This window comes from Pteropus medius, unplaced genomic scaffold, assembly GCF_902729225.1.
Source record: "Pteropus medius unplaced genomic scaffold, Ma_sr-lr_union100, whole genome shotgun sequence".
Lineage (NCBI taxonomy): Eukaryota > Metazoa > Chordata > Mammalia > Chiroptera > Pteropodidae > Pteropus > Pteropus medius.
The window spans coordinates 302,762-319,415 of NW_024340696.1; the positions used below are offsets into that span (position 1 = coordinate 302,762).

At 52.7% G+C, this 16,654-nt stretch overlaps 1 protein-coding gene across 13 annotated transcripts in view; it reads right to left on the bottom strand.

Annotated features, from left to right (window-relative positions):
• Positions 1–79: 79 nt before the first annotated feature.
• Positions 80–16,654, bottom strand: part of PTPN5 (protein tyrosine phosphatase non-receptor type 5) — a 55,614-nt gene continuing 39,039 nt past the window's right edge. For 12 of the 13 annotated variants that reach the window (XM_039865544.1, XM_039865469.1, XM_039865509.1 and 9 more), the window contains 12 exons: positions 14,476–14,669; positions 13,880–13,987; positions 13,562–13,690; positions 12,829–13,070; positions 11,440–11,629; positions 9,057–9,141; positions 5,102–5,181; positions 4,781–4,918; positions 4,134–4,244; positions 1,863–2,023; positions 1,661–1,774; positions 80–1,218 (listed from right to left, as the gene is read on the bottom strand). In XM_039865544.1, coding sequence (XP_039721478.1) covers positions 1,125–1,218; positions 1,661–1,774; positions 1,863–2,023; positions 4,134–4,244; positions 4,781–4,918; positions 5,102–5,181; positions 9,057–9,141; positions 11,440–11,629; positions 12,829–13,070; positions 13,562–13,690; positions 13,880–13,987; positions 14,476–14,669 — 1,646 coding nt within the window. In that variant the 3' untranslated portion in view covers positions 80–1,124. The remainder of the gene's footprint in view (positions 1,219–1,660; positions 1,775–1,862; positions 2,024–4,133; positions 4,245–4,780; positions 4,919–5,101; positions 5,182–9,056; positions 9,142–11,439; positions 11,630–12,828; positions 13,071–13,561; positions 13,691–13,879; positions 13,988–14,475; positions 14,670–16,654) is intronic. The other variant, XM_039865477.1, reaches the window with a different exon arrangement.

A 16,654-nucleotide genomic window follows, 5' to 3' on the forward strand; every position in this document is an offset into this window, starting at 1 on the left:
AGGAGGAGAATGAAGACTGTGGTACACCGGAGGGCAGGGAGTGGAGGGGAGAGGCAATCACACAAACCCAGGAGGCTGGTTTTGCTCAAAATGCTCTGTTTATTGCTCTATTCAATGACCACGAGCAAATTATAAAAAGACACCGAGTGTCTCTGTCTGCCGTGGAATAAATATTTAAAGTCAGCAATAAAAACACGTGGCTCCAAGATAACACATGTTGCCAAAGAGTCATGCATACCCTGATGACGGGCTCTCAACACGCATGAACACGGGAACACACGCAGAGCTATACGCAGCAAGACTTCTGGGAAGGCTTTTCCACAGTAACACAGAAAAATGTTTCACACAGATCTGGGGCCGAGTCCCCACCCCACTCTCGGTGCTCCCCCTCTCCCTCCCGCCCCACCAGGGCCCAGGTCCTCTGGGTTCACGGCCCCCATTCGTCCTCTTCCTCCCCAATGCCTCAGGCTAATCACTGCCTCCTGAGGGCATCTGACACTCAGAGGCCATACAGGCTGTGATACTCCTCTCCCCACCAATCCAGAGAGCTCTCCCCCCACTGAGATCTCCCTCTCCTCTCAGAAGCACCCCATGCCTGACCTCCAGGTCCTCAGGGCCCTCTCCCCACTCTGGTCCCAGTGACTGGAGGCAAAATGCAATCTGCCTGTTGGGAGAAGTGGGGTAGGGGCCTGAGGCAGGCACCTCTGCCTGGGCTACTTAGGGGCTGGAGCTCATTACCCCTTTCCCGGGCTGAGGAGACACAGTGTCCGGTACAGACAGCAGAGATGGATGGATAGACAGACAGAATACGCTGTGGTAGGACACTTGGAGTGCGACACAGAAACATTTTGGGTCAAGTAGCAATGGAACCGTCATTAAAAACTGCGGCCCCAGGTCTGAATGGTGTGTGTGTCAGGTCCTGGGGCCCCAGGCCTGGCCTGGCACATTCCTCCCCCGCCCTACCCTACTCCCCAGTATATACAGTAGGAAGAGCTATGTTGGGGGGCAGGGGCCAGGCTGAAGAGAAGGAAGCAGGAGAGGCAGGGCAGGGAGCAGGGGTGGCTGGGGTAAGGGCCCAGATTCAGGCTGGGTGGTGCCCAGAGGACCTCAGAGGAGGAGTGAGGTCACTCTGGGGACTGGCGGGACAGCTGCTTCTCATAGAGGCTCATGACATGGTGCACAAACTGGTACTGCTCGCAGGTCTGGATCATGCCGCCCCTGCCCAGCAGAGACACACAGTGGGGATGGGGTTGTCGAGGGATGGGCTGTGGGAGGGTGCCCCCCCAAACCCATGGAGTACCAATCATTCACGAGTGGCCTTGTCTTTATTCAGCTTGGAGAGGCCAACCCTTTCCAGCCACTTCCCTCTGCTCCTCCTTGTCCCTCCCAGCTCTGGCACAGATAGCAGAACAGAGATGACACGTCCCACCATTCTCAGCCCCTAGCCTTCTGGCCACCAGCTATTTCTCTTCCCTCTTTATCCAGCCACCAGCTGCCCAGAACCAGTGCCTGTTCCCATCTGTCTTCCCTACCTCATGTCAGCCAGCCGGTCCATACCTGGCGTGTCCACCTGCCCCTCACCCCGTGCATGTGTCAGTCTCTCCCTTCTGCCCCTAAGGCTCTAGCTCTTCATGTGCCCCTGCCCCGCCTGTGGGCTGACCTGTCCTGACGGAGCTGGCACGTGGTCTTCAGGATGTCCACCACACCCTCCTGCCGCAGCTGCTGGCAGCAGATGCTGGTGGCAATGAAGCAGCCAGTCCTCCCAATCCCTGCGCTGAGGGCCGAGGGGATGGGCGGGGTGAGGGGGCGAGGCAGCTGTCGGGGGTGCTGCCCGGCCCTGGCTGGTGGCTAGGAGGACCCACCTGCAGTGGACGATGATGGGGGCGCAGTGAGGCCCCTCCTGCTGGGTGGCCTCCTCCACCTCTCGAACCAGGTGTAGGAGTGGGGGGGCCCGGTCTGGAGTCTTCTGGTCAGGCCAGGATGTGAACCAGTAATGCTTCAGGCCTCGCTCTTCAGTCCCGCTCTGTCCAGGAGACAGAGGCCCACCCAAGATACATTTGAGCTCTCTGAGCGCACAAACCAGCCCAGAGATGGAGATGGGATTGGAGGAGGAAGAACATAAGAGGGAGGACACAGGGTGTGGGACCTCTGGCCTTGGCCATCTACATCACATCGCCCAGTGGTACCAGACAAGAGACCCAACCCCAACTTGGTAGTGGGAGCTGATCAGAGGGGTTAGCGTCAGTCTTCACATCGGTTCTGCCCCAGCAACTCCAGCGTCATCCGAGAGAGGCAAAGAGATCCTCTCCAATTCATTCCTGTTTCTCAGTGCCTTATCTTAACAAACAGCCCAGTCACCCCTTCGTCACATAACCAGAGCTCTGAGACCCTTCCTGTTGCCTTGCTATGCTCGGCCAGCTCACCCCCACCCTTGGCAAGTGTTGCCACTTCTCTCCCTCTCCTCTAGGCCCCCTCCCTACCACCACCGCCTCTTCCACTTTGGCCTTTACCATCTCTCCCCTGTGTAGACCTCTCCCTCCCCCCGACAGCCCCATCTTCACACCAGTCAAAATGGTCTGTCTACAGCACAAATCTGGACATGCTGCTCTGCTGCTCAGAAGCCTTCCATGGTTCTTACTGCTCTATGAACAAAACCCACTCTCCTTAGTCTTCAGCTTGGCAAATAAAACACGTCTTGCAGGTTCTACCTTTCTAGACCCATCTCCCGGCTCTGCGTACTGGTACTTGATGCTCCTGCACTCCTAATGGTTTGTAGATAAAACCTCTGCCCCGCCCCCCACCCCCCAAACACACACATATGCACATACAGTTGTCCTATCGTCCATGCCCTTACTTTCACATTATTCTCTGCCTGGAATGCTCTCCCCACTTGTTTGCCCTTTGGTCAACTCTCACTCATCCTTCAAAACCCCATACAGCATCACCACTTTCAGGAAGCCCTCCCTGAGCACCCCAGCTGGAGGAGTGTCCTTCTTCTGTGATCTTAACCTATCCCTAGCTCAGTACTTACCATTTTATGGGTGTTCCTTGAGGACAGTCCAGGCTTTGAACAGCTCTGTGTTCCCAGCACCCAAGCCAGAACTAGGGCAGTTTCTTGTAAAGGTTTATGGAAAGAAGTAAATACCTCCCAACCCCCAATGGCCCCAGTCAGTTCTTCCCTAACCAGTCCTATTGGCACTGACATGAGACGGCCCTCACCTCCCCTCAGCCTCTCTTTCTAGGCGAAAAGGAAGCTAATTCCTTGAGGCCCTGGGTTATCTGACTCTGACAGCTACCACAGCCTCTGGTCTCCCCACCTCCTGGCCCTTTCTGCCCTCTGGCCAGGCCTATACCTCAGAGCTGCTCAGGTGGAGATGGAACAGCTCAGAGGAACAAGTCTCAGGCCTTGAGCTGGACCCTGTGGACCTCTCAAGCTATTTTTGGGTCGGGGGTCAGCTTCCTGGTGCCTGGCTCACCGCTTCCAGTTTTTGGGGTTATCACAGTGGCTCGGCGTTCCCCAAACATGGCTCATAACACTGCTCAAAAACAGAACACACTGATCCTCCAAAGGAACAGTCTCTTCTATTATGCTGCTCTTGGAAGAAGCACAACTTCAGGGTGGGAGGATGCCTCCCCCCACTCTTCTGGGCTGTTTTGTATTGCTCATATTTTGTGTTTTCCTTTTTTCCCTTTTCTGTAATCACAATCGCCTTATGCAACCCAAATGCAGCAAGGAGTGCCTGTCCTCTCGTGGACAGATTTGGTACTACAGGCCAGATGCCCAGTATCCCAGGTGAAGGGGATGCTTTTAGCTGGGATCTAGATGTCATCGTGGTATTCAGTTATAAGAACACCGCTGGAGGCAGTTGAAGACGCCTTATCTAGACAGTCCTAGATTTGGGTGCATTTGAAGCAGAGCTGGAAGGCATTATGAATGACAGTGTATACACACAGAGAGCCTAATAGCATGAAATACAATTGAGGTTTGTCCTGTTTCTGGCTCATCAGTAAATCCTAGGAGACACAGGCCTTCATTTCAGCTAGAGTGGACTTTGGGGCCCTGTGCTCTGTGGAGTCCTCAGCCAAGCTCCCACCCCCATCCTCCCTGCCCCGCCCATTCCCAGGCCTCTCACCCTGAGAGAGATGAGTCGCAGCCGGTAATCCTCAGTGTGAATGACTTTCCGCACAGTGATCTCGACACCGTCATACACCACCTGCTCCTCTGGCCAGTACTCGGTGCACTTCTGTAGGGGCCCAGATCAGGATGCGATACCCTCCCAGTTCCCCAACCACGTTCTCCCCGGTGCCCCTCCAGGGTTGGCGAGGAGAGATATAAAAGGGCAACAGGTTTGCAGTCAGAGTATTGGATTCAAATCTCATCTTCAGAACCTGTAAGTTTCTTCCCTTTTCTGAGCCTCAGTTTCCTCATCTGGAAAATGGGAGTAACAGCCATTTCAAAGGACTTTTCTAGGGGTTCAATTAAATGGGCTGTTACAGGTATAGAAGTAGCCAGCGTCAGCTCTGGGAGGCTGGGAGGCAGCAGAGCATCCTGCTTAAGATCTGCCTGGAGGTAGAGAGGCTACAGGCTCTGCCTCCGACTATCTGTGTGGCCCTGAGCAAACGACTTACCCTCGCTGAGCCTCATACTTCCTCACCTTGACAGGGGAGTGAACTACTAACTACTAACATCACAAGATTGTTGCAGGCATTAATAAGGAAACAAGATGCTTAGCATGGGCACAAAGCAGCCGACATCTGGTAATGATACAGGGGTGCCTACCTCATTCATCTCCTCGATGTTGGTGATCATGACAATGATAGGCGTGTGCTCCTGCCACACCATGCGCCAGAAGTCACCGACGGTGCTGACGATCGGTCCCTGAGTGGCGATGTACACCTTCTCCTCCCCACCGTAGCCCTGTGGCCAGCCAAGTCCAGGCTGTCAGGGTCAGGTGCAATGTTCCCGGGGCCCAGTCCCTATACTTGGGTTCCTCCCTGGGGCTGGCAGCAGCCACACTGGCTTAGGGACAAGCTGGGAAGATGGATCCCATTGGGTTGGGTCTCCTTTTCAGGGAGAGGCCATCAGGATGGGACTACGTACCCGGATGTAGTTGGCGTTGATGTAGGAATTCAGAGAGTCGTCAGGGTCTGGTGAGGTCAGACACACTCTGCTGTGAGGGTCTGGGGTAGGGGAGACAGGTGAGGCTGGGATCTGACATGTGTAATCCCTATGGGGCAGGGCCCACCTTGTCTGGTCCATTCACAGCACCCACGTTTCTTCTGGGACTCCCGAAGTTCCTTCTTCCCCTGCTCAGTAGCAAAACACTGATCCATCCCATGGCCCACTGAGGCAGATGGGGGCCCAGGCTGAAGAGGAGGGTGGAATGCGAGGCCTTGTGTCTCTGCCTCTGTGGCATCGATGCCTGCCCCTTGCCCGTCCATGTCCCTGAACCTCCCTATACTCACTGTGCCTTATGTTTTGGAGAAAAAAAAAGCTAAGTAATGGAAGGAATTACCTAGGGTTCACATCCTGGACGGCAAGAGTTTGAGTATACACTCATCAACATGCTGTGCACATTTGTAAAGCACACGGCCTTTCTAAGCCTGAGTTTTCCTGTCTGAGGGTAAAGATCCCTACTTCCTAGGAGTGTTGGGAAGATAAATGAGAAAACAGCTGTGAAAGTGCTATGTAAACCGTAAAGTACTTTATAACTACAAAAGACTGTTAAGATATGGAGGATAAAAGCTGAGGGAGAACATTAGGATAAAAGGAGTAAAGCCGTCCACGTCTCAGATGAGACTGCAGGGTCTTAGCCACAGACACATCTTTGTTTTTTTTTTCTCTTCAATCTATTCTCATGTCGAACCTCATAACTTCCTGCTCTTCCTCCTGGAGTAGGATCTGTTTTGTTTCAGCTAGAGCCTCTCTGTATTGACTATTCTGTCAGCCTCCAGAAATTAGGACCGATATGGGGATGGTGTGTGGGGTGGGCAGGAAGGTGGCTGGGGGCCCGGGTTACTGGTTGTGGTCTAGCTTTGTCACCAGCTGTCTTATTCCTTCCCTGAGTCTCAGCTTCTCTCCTACAAAGGGAGGGCTGGATTAAAGGCACTTCCAGCATGCACAACATGAAACTCTCAAATGTGGCACAGGGGAGTGGTTAAGAGTCTACTCCTGAGCCAGAGCGCCTGGGTTCGAGTCCTGGCTCTGACTTACTAGCAGTACCACAGTGGGCCATTTACTCTATCTCCTTGTGCCTTATCTATAAACATTGTGTTGTAAGGGAACATTCCTTGCAACACAATGTCATCCTCATGTAAAGGGTAAAGGAGTGACCTTTACCAAGTCCTTAGACCGGTGACTTGGCCCAGCATACAGAAATACTACACAGCAGTTCACGGCTCTTATTATCACCATAATTACAAATTTTACCATGAGTTAACGAGTAAAAAGAATAATCCCAAACCCAGCAGGAGAAATGGCACAAGCTTTCGCTCTCCAGCTCTTTTATGCCCAGCCCCAGCGCCTGAGGTTTTGGCAGGCGATTTTGGGATGGGGGTAGGTGGGGGTGGGGCAGCTCTGTTGACAGGGGTACAGAGGGGTGTCAGCAGTGGACAAGAGTGAGGGTAAGAAGAGCAGGGGTACACAGAAGAGGTGCTCTGGGTGACCAGCAGAAAAGAGGAGCAGGGAGTGATGCATGGGCCATCTCCCTTCTCCTTGTCAGAGCCTGCCCAGGTTAGGTGCTGGAAGTGGGCACTGTCCCCTCTCGCAAGACACCGGGGTCTTTTAATATTAAAGAACCACTGTGAGAATGGGAATGGTCCTACTGACCCTAGTGAGCACAGCTTCTGTGCCTGGCACTGCGCATGAGAGTAGAATCTCTTACATAAACAAGATATAGTCCCTGTCTCCAAGGATTGCGCAGGCTGACAAGTAGTGTGAGCACCGGAGATGAGGAGATAGAGGGGCCCTTAGATTTGTCTAGGGTGGTAAGGCTTCCTGTGCTGGGTTTGAGGGACCAGTAGAAGTAGCAGGGAACACCGTTATGTCTGATTCAAGTACACAGGGCAAGGTGGGGCCTGGTGAGAGATGAGCTAGAGAGGAACCTATTGACGAAGGGTCTTATAAACCACACTTATAAGGCTGGACCTAAACCCAAGGATTACAGAGTGACCCAAGTGTTTGAGGAGGAGAATGACACAACTGGGTATCTGTTTTGCATAATTTTGGTGACATGGTGGAAAATGGACAGGAGAGAATGTGGGAGGCAGGAGACTAGTCAGAAGATTACTGCAATGATCCAAGTAACAAGTGTCAGGGGTCAGAGGGCATATGTCATTGCAGTCTGTGTAAAAGGCACCCCCGGAAACTGGGCAACATAGAAAGCCCAACACCCAAAAAGTCATTTATTTGGCCATGAGGATGGAGAGGGGGAGCTGGATGTGATAGGTATTCATTCATTCATTTGCAGTCATTCATTCACCCATTCGTTCACTCATTCAGATAGGTGCACAATGTCTACTATGTGCCAGGCACTATTTCAGTGCTTGGAACACAGTAGCGCAATAGAAATTGTTCTCCTGCATCTTTGTGCTGCCTGCTGGGTTACTGGTGATTCTGTACTGTAACCGTCCACAGATCTGTCTCTCCCACTAGCCTGTGAGCTTCCTAAGGGCAGAGTCTGTGTCTCATTCATGTCTGAATTTTCAGCCATGGGGGTAGGGGCTCAGGAAACATGTGCAGAATGAAGGTGAGAACAAACCTTAGGGTGTCCTGGATCTGAAAGGGGGCCTCTGCCAAAACCAACCTGCCTTCTTGTCACCTGCCCCCCACTGTTTCTATCCCAGTCTCTGAGGGCACAGGGTCAATTCTTCTTGGCTACAGAGAAGGTTCTCTGTTGGGCTCAGAGGCCTGGAGGCTCAGGGCACCACTGGAGGTGGCTCAAGACCTCTTAGCAATCCAGTGCCAGGTGGAGTAATAGCCTAGCTCTATCCTCCCCCAGGGGCCATTCTGAGTGACCAGCAAAGACCTAGGTTCTGGGGTACCTGAGCCACTCCCTCCAGGTGGGCCTAGGTGGGTGGTAAGGAGCAAGATGAAGGAAGAGGTGAGCAGCCCTGCATAATGCATCCTGGCCTTAAACGGTGCTTTGTTTAACCGGAACTACCTAGAGACTGTGTAACCATAGCAACCACAAGTCGATATTTTAAAAGTTAAAAATAAGTCATGACATCTTACATGTTGTTAGAGATGCTGATGGCAAAACTGCTTTTTTAAAGCCTCGTCACTCCATAAACTGAGAGGAGTACGTTTGTGGGGATTCACTTTCAACAAGTTACCCCCCAAGCTAGCCCTCGGGCCTGGGGCCAGAACATGGCAGAGTGATAGGCACACAGGGGCTTGATTAAAGTTACCTGAAAATGACATGCTAGGGCTGAAAAAGAAACATTTGGTCACCTGTTCTAACCACCCCCGAAGGGGGAAAATTCCTATCAGAACTTCCAGGAGACTGCCTTGCTTGAACATTTTGACTGACGGGCGCCTACTATCCAACAGGCAGCTCATTTCTTTATAGGGTGACTCTGCCTCTTAGAGGACGCACAATCTGGACTAACTAAACTTGAGACAGATAAAAGAGCCAAATCCTGGCATCCCAGAGGCCTGATTTAAAACTCAGTTCTGTACTTCCTGGCTGTGTGACTGTGGATGAGCCACTTAACCTCTCTGAGCCTTAATCTTCTCCCCTCAAAATCTGCCCACTCTGAAAAGCCAAAGGATGTGAAAACGCTTTGGTCACCACGCGCTGTGTAGGAGCTGCTGTTATCGGCGCTCTTTCTTTCTGGGTTTCCACAGAGCCCAGCACAACACTTGTCCAGGGCAATAGTCTGGAGAGTGCTGTGTGAAGGAATGAACTAACCTCTGCCCTCACCAGGAGGCTCCCGCCCTCTGTCCCTTCTCCTCATGACCCTGGAGGCAGCTCTGAGTTAAGGTCTTCCTCAAGGTGAGGGTGCACCTAAGTGAGGGTGTACCTGCGCCCACCTCCGGGGCAGTGAGTACTCACTGGGAAGGATGGTTTTGTATCGGTTCTTCCGCACCAGCCCAGGGATGTCGTACTCTTTTGGATCCACGAAGTTCATGGGGATTTCCTGCAGGAGGAGGACACGGGGGTGTGAGTAGCTAGGGGCTGCCTCTCACAGATGTTTGAATCCAGGGGCTGCTGTGCCCCCAACATCTACTACCGGGGCTGGCTTAAGTGCATGGAGTCATTCAACAAACACTACTATAAAATGAGTTCGTGTACATAAAAAGCATTTAGAACAGTGCCTGGCACATACTGAATGCATAATAAATGTTATTATGACTACTGTTTATTGAGGGCCAGTCTGGCACACAGCAGACCGCAATAAATGGTTGATGAAAAAAGAACCAGAGAAAACGCGACCTGGCCAATCACTCACTGCCTTCTTCCGCACTCCCTGTGCTGCAGCCACAAAGTGGCTTTGTAGATCTGTGTTCCCGTTCTGGACATCCTCACCTCAGGACCTTGGGTTGTGCGGTTTGCTCTGTCATAATATCCACCCCATTCTCATCTTCTCATGTCCTATCTGTCTTAAATGCCACCTCCTCCAAGAAGCCTTCCCTGATTCTCTAGCAAGAAAAGGAGCCTCCTTCTGAGCTCCTAGGGCTGTATGTGCATCTCTCAATCACATTCTGTGTCAGGAGCTCCAAGTCTGAACTTCCCTGCTTGGAATGTGAGGTCTTCTGGGATCTGGGCTTTCTTTACCACCAGCTTGCTCTCAAGAGACCCACTCTCTAGCAATGCTGGTCTCTTCCTATTGCTAATATGCCATTCTCCATCTTACCTCCAGGTCTCAGCTCATGGCATTCCATTTGCAGGGAACACCTCTCTTCAACCTCCAAATCATTCCACCCTGGAAAGTTCCCCTCCAGCATCACCTTCCCCCGTGTCCTCTGCGATGACTTCCCAGTGTCTCTTGCCTCTTCACTCCCTTTCTCTGTCCACACGGTTTAGCATGTGACCACAAAATTTTATAGCGTTCACTGTGTTTGGACCCACTGAGTATATGCTTTGTAAAATGAGGATTGTAATACTCACTTTCTAGGGTTGTTGAGAATCAAAAGAATAAAAGACATGTGCAAAAACACCCATGGAGTGGATGTGCAGGCTGTGTTCCTTTTTCTGGGCAAAACTGGCGATCTACTGAACAGGAAATGATAGGAAGGATGCAACTCCTTTCTTCAAGGGGAGGTGATGGCGGTGGGAACTTAGAGCGGGAGCAGATAGATGCTGGGCTGGTCCAGGAAGGCTGTCTAGGGGCATCCAGGGTGTGGGATGATGTAGGGAAAGGCCCGGGAGGAGAAAAACACAGTGGTGCCGGCCCAGTTTGAAGAAGACAGTCCCTGAAGGGGTTGGGAGGTATAAGGCTGAAAAAGGGGCTGAGGCTAGCCCCAATTTGGGTAGTGGAGGCCATGCCAAGTTCTACAGAATCTGGAGCAGTGGATCACTGGGTGATGGAGCTCTTCTCAGAGGGGAGAGTCATTCTGCTCTGGCTTCTTCCAGGAGGAACTTTCCCCAAATACTCATGACCTCTCACCCATCCTGCCCACAGAGTAACCCGATAGATACATCTGATTGAGGAACGGGCTTTTGGGCCCCAGCCCCTTCCTTCTTCCCTCCTCCGCTTGGGGCCCTCTTTCCAGGAAAGAATTACAGGAACGTCTCATGGGGCAAGACTAGGATGTGCCAACACTGCCTGGAGGGGGTGGAAAGTCTGATAATTCTGGAGGTCAGTATTAGGAAGCTCACTATTGCTACATAAGTAAGCCTCATTTTAAACCTAGCCTTTACCAACAAAAATAAAGGTGATATTGTGATCTCCTAGGTCTTAGGTCTTAACTGGCCGAGAGCTCAGGCAGGTAAAACAGGGATGTCATTTATTGGGCCTCTTAAAGTCCAACAGGAGGCAGCTGGAAGCTGTTGCAGAGGTCTGGAGAGGAAGTAATTAGGAGCACCTTAAGCTAGAGCCACAGAGGTGGGGAACGGTGTTTGGTGATGTCAGACAGGAGGGTGGGAAAATGCGAGTCAACGAGAAGGCTTTCTATGGCTTTCAAAGCGCAGTTCTGGGCAATAAAGACTTTGGAATGCCACTGTACACCAATCACCCGGATGGGCGCTTTGCACATGTTCGTGAGCTCTTTAATTTTTGCAACATCCCTATTATTTTTATCCCCATTTTCCAGATGAGAAAACTGAGGCCCAGAGAGCAAACAGCTTGCTCAAGATAGGAGGACAGCTGGTAATGAAATGATGTTAGTCTATCAGGCGCTGAGTTCTAGGCACCTGCTTACTGCCTTGCTAGGCGGGTGATAGACATGAGTGGAGAGGTCTGACTACTGTGGGGCAGCCGGCTCAGGGGACTCACAAAGAATTCTGCCTGCAGCAGGAAGGGGTCCAGGGCCTTTTCGTGAAGCTCCTCGGCCTGGAGGACACGAGAGGCGCTGAGCAGATACTCGCGGGCCGACTCCTCGCGTGGAGACATGAGATAGCCGAAGCCCTCCTCGCTGCAGCCCGGCGTGCACATGTCCAGGGTCAGGGAGACGTTGGAGCCCCTCCTGGAAGGACCGGGAAAAGAGGAGTGAGTCTCAGGGACAGGGAGGGGCATCGGTTGGGGACCTTGGAGCCGGAAGATGAGGGAGGGAGAGATCAGGGGTGGGAAGAGGGTTGGCTCCAGACAGCATCCTTGATATAAGAAGCACGAGTCTCAGCCCCAAGGCTTAGGCCTGACTCCCCACATCCTGCCTCTTCCAGTGGAGTAGCTAACTCAGTGGGGAGTTGGGGACCCCAGTTCCAAAGGTTCCATCTGAGGCAACCTCAACACAGCCCTCCCCTGGACTCTCCTCTGTCACTTACTGGAGGTAGTGTCCAGCCCTGTGGCCCCTGGGAAGCTCTCAGAGAGAGGGCACCTGCCTAGAGCGGAGAAGCAGGGCTCGGCCCTCTGTACCATGGTCCTGGGCCCGGCAGCCTGGGCCCAGGTTGCCAATGCCAAGGATTTCTCATCCAGGAGAGGCCGGGACTCTTGGCTGTCATGGAAAAAGGGAGTTCCGAGGGCAGCACAGCAGCGACAAGGATGTCTACCCTGGACAAACTACTGTGTTCAGTGTCTAAAGGCACAGAACAAGGGCCCTCATTATACAGAAAGGCAAACTGAGTCTCAGTGAGGGGACAAGAATTGCCCAAGCTCACGCAGTAAAGGGTGGCAGAGCTGAAACAAAAAGCTAGGTTTTCTGACTCCTCATCCAGTGCTCTTTTTATGACATCATGCAGGCAACTCAAACCTGGTGTGATCTGGCTTACCCAGCTGGGCTCTGAACACAGGGTGTCAATACCTCCCCAAGCGTGCTCTGTGGAACACTACGAGAAACTCTATCAAGAGAGTTCTGCGGTCAGGCGACTTGGAGGAATACCGCACATTATCCCTTTGTTGATTTACGACAAACGCAAGCATGTTAAACTCCTGCAGTAAAAAAACCTACCCAAACTTACTTGAGCACAGGAGTGTATGTGCGAGTGTGCCTGTGTACGCACTTGCGTATGCCTATGTGTTTGTGTGCAGCAATAGTGTTTCTTAGCATTCACCTTGGGGCATTCTTATCTAAGTCCATCAGATCTGAAGAGCATGTGTCTACACTGGCTAAGCTATGAGGTCAGCTCAGTCCTGGGCACTGGGAGTTACAGTCAGGCATCTGCCCTTCTGATCGGGAGATGAGGGCTCCAGGGCCCATAGAGCCCACCCCTCCTCCACCCCTCCCACCTCTCCTGCAGACCCATGGACTTGACGGTCAGTGAGGCGGGGTCAGTCTCAGGCTTGATGTCCATCACGCAGTCAAACACGGGAGTCTCAGGGACGGCATCCAGGTCCAGGAAGTCATCCTCTACCTTCTCCTCCATCCACTCGGAGTAGGTGAAGGAGGGCTGGCGGCTCACCGACTGGCGCCTGTCCTCAGGGGGCAGTGGGGTGGGTGGCTCTGGGGGAGCCCTCAGAAGGTGCCACACCTAGTTGGGGGTACATGGTATCATGGACCTGGGACCATGCGCCAGCCCCTGGCTGATGGGCTACCTACCCATGGGATTGAGCTCCCTGCGCCTTGACGTGTCTAGAGCAGTCCAGCTCTCCTAGGAGCTATGTGCAAGGCACTGCCCCTCACCTAGGTGGAAGGCTCTGCTCCCCATCTTGTCCTTCCAGCCCTCCTCCCTCCTCCAAACCTCAGCTGCTGGTGGACTGAGGGCTTCTCGGTGGGGTATGGGGGTTCCTACTCCACTCTTCTCTTTGCCTCAGCTTCTTTTCCTAGCCTAGAACAGTGCAAACCACTTTCAAGAAAGCAAGCGCCTCTCACTCCAGGCTGGACGCACTGGTTGAAGCAGGCAGATACCCTGTTCTCGGCCCTATCCAGAACGTCTAGTCTGTTGGTCACGTGGGAGCCGGTGGGGATCAGCCTCAGCGTCACAGGAGGGGAGCACTGAGGTCGGGTCAGGAGGCACCTTACCAGGGCGGTAACGAGGACCACAGACAGAGAGACCAGCAGCAGACTGAGGACTTCCCAGGTCCCGCTGCCCAGCCAGGCCTGGGGGACATCAGACAAACAGGTCAAGGTGGTGGGAGGAAGAGATCTCACCTGTTTCAATGGGACAGAACCGAGAGTCTTAAAACTTTGGACTAGTCTGGGTGGGGAGCAGGGAGAAGTGCTTCAGGGGTGCGGTAGTATCTTCTGAACTCAGAGAAGCCCCAGCGGGGTTGATGGGACTGGATCAGGCCCCAACTGCTCCCTCCTATCCTGGAGGCGGGGTCCCCACAGCTTACTCACCATGGGTCCCAGCTGTTCCAGAAGTGCGAGCAAGGAGGAGAAGAGGTCTGTGGCATTCTGTGACCAGATGGGGCCATAGCCGCTGAGCCAGAGCATCCCGCAGGCAAGCTGAGACAAGCGGACTGAGTTCGGCTTGAGCTCCTCACCCCTATATTCTCACCCACAGAGCTTACCTTCCGCCTCAACCTGGCCCCCCAGAGAAGGCCTCAGGAGAAAAGTGGACTGAAGGGAGCCAAGAGAAAGCCCTTCCTAGAGGGGACCCCTTAGCTACATATATAAAAAAGGAAGTCTCCCAGAGTTGGCTTCATAGACAGGAAGTCCTCAGAGAGATGCCTGCAGGATTAGGGGGTTGGGAGGGGCTGTGTTTCTGCTTCTGGGGTTAGGGAGGGCAGGGTGTAAGGGGCTTAGCTATCAAGGCTGTAGCTCAGAACTCCAGGCTTCTCCTCATGCCAGCCCAAAGGCTGGGAGTCACTGAGGAACACCAAGAAGGCCCCTCATCTCTCTGTACCCCAGGTGGCCATCTTGGGGAGGAAGTGGAAGGCTGTCCCTCAACCCACACTCTGTGCAGGCCCTCATGAGGCCTGCGATGTCCTTACCAGGAATTGGGAGGCAGCTAACAGGCAGAGGCTGCTCCTGACAGTGAGGGAGTGGCTCCCGGTGCCTTGAGGTGGTGGCTTCTGAGCTGGCTCTGAGGGCGGTGAAGGAGATGGGGGCAGTGGCATCTCTCTCTGCGAGTCCGTGAGCCCTTCGGCCTGGTCCAGCGCCTCCATCACTACCGGCTGGGGGAGACCTGTGGAAGGCGGACAGCGGGCCGATGACTCGGGCCCTGCTGACCCACGGTGGGCTGCTCCTTCTGGGGCTGCTGTGGTTTCCTCTCAATCCGGGATCAGTCAGCGTGGCTCCACTTCCAGCAGTCACCCTCGATTAGCAAAGCAATATTCACCTACCTTCGTCAGAAAGAGCTAAGTGTGGGTGGACAAATTATTTCTCTTTTATTTCTCCAGTAACAGAGTTAAAATGGCAGGAGGTTTTTCGGGGAGTTAACACCGTCGTGTTTACGCAGCTTCATTCTTTTCCATTTCTTAAGGAAACAAAAACCAACCACCTCAAACTCAATTAAAAGAGAGAGAACAAGACACGGTATTACCAGGTCGTGAACCCGAACACCCCACCCACGCCTGCCCTCGGGGTTTTTGACTCCCGTGCTCTATGCCCTGACTGGGGCTGGAGGCTGGACACTTGACCAGATCACAGCCACATGTCTCTCGCCCATCGCGAGACCCCACGCTGAAGGAGCATGGGGGGCAGTCAGGGTGGTGTGGAGGAAAATCCCAGTGTAACCAAACTGATACCAAATGTCTGGGATTCAGTTCTAGGTCTGTCCCTAGTTGTGTGACCTTGGTAGTCAGCCCCTCTCCAGGCCTTAGTTTCCACATCTGGAAAATGGGGGTTAGGCTCAAGCCTTGGTTTTCTAACTGTGCTTTCTGGAGCCCTAGCATTCTCTCTGGTGCACCAGACATGGCCAAGTGTTCTGCCTTCCTATGCCTGTGGCTCGACTGTGGAAGCTCTGTGTATCCCCATTCCATATGCTGGGTTTCCTCTAAGATTATTTCAACACGAACTTCCACTACTAAAGTAGTCTGAACACCACTGGCTTAGGTCTGAGGCCGTGACTGCAGAGTAGGGATTCTAGCTGCAGCCACCTGGGTGAGTCCCAGGTGTCGAAGGTCCCCATCCAAACCCACATGTTTCAGTCTATTGCCAAAAAGAGAGGAGTCAGCAAAATGGATGTGTACAGCTTGACAGTGGTGATGGGACTGACCACCCATCACTATGTAATGGGAGAACGTGCTTGTTTGCTCACGCTACGAACACTTATCTCCCATGGCCTGGAGTGGTGTAGAGCCCAGATCCTGCAGACAGCTGTATTTCTGTCTCAGGCTCCTCCCTCCCAGATGCGGATCCTGTACGACTCCCCAGTTGCTGTGTTCCAGCCACACTCCATGCAGTCCCTCAGGTGAGCCCAATCTCTGTGCTTTGCACATGCTGTTCCCTCTGCCTGGAACATCCCTTTAACACCCTGCTCCACCCTGTCGCCCTGCCACACTTTGCCAAATTAACTCCTATTCATCTTGTAGAACTCAATCAGATGTCAGTGGAAGTAGGTCCTGCCCTATTGTATATGTCCAGCACCCTAAACCTCTCCTTCATTCCACCAGCAGCAACAATACACCTGGAATGTACAAGACCCTTCTTTGAGGGCTTTATGTATGCTAATTCCCTCACTCTTCCTAGTAGCCCTATAAAGTTGGTAGTTACTATTATCCTCTTTTTACAGAAGATGAAGATGAGGTGTAGCGAGGTTAAGAGACTTGTCCAAGGTCAGCTAGCTAATAAATGTTCAAAGTAGGTTTGCACCGAGGCAGCTGAGCAGCAAGGTCAGCTAGCTAATAAATGGTCAACGTAGGTTCGCATCGAGGCAGCTGAGTAGGTTCTAGGCTACATTACACCAGCTTCGGGCTGTGAAATTATTTGCTGAATATCACCTCTCCCACTCATTTGTTAGTCCATAAGGGCAGGACTGGTATCAGTTTTGTTCGTCATGATTGCCCACAGCATCCAACACAAGCCCTGGCACGTAAGCCTGCAGTAAGTCCTTACCAAATGAGTGAATGATGATGGGTAAGTGATCATCTTTTACTCGGTTTTCTCACTGATAAATAGGGATAATTATATATACTTTGAAAAGCTATGGTAAAGACTATAGATACTATA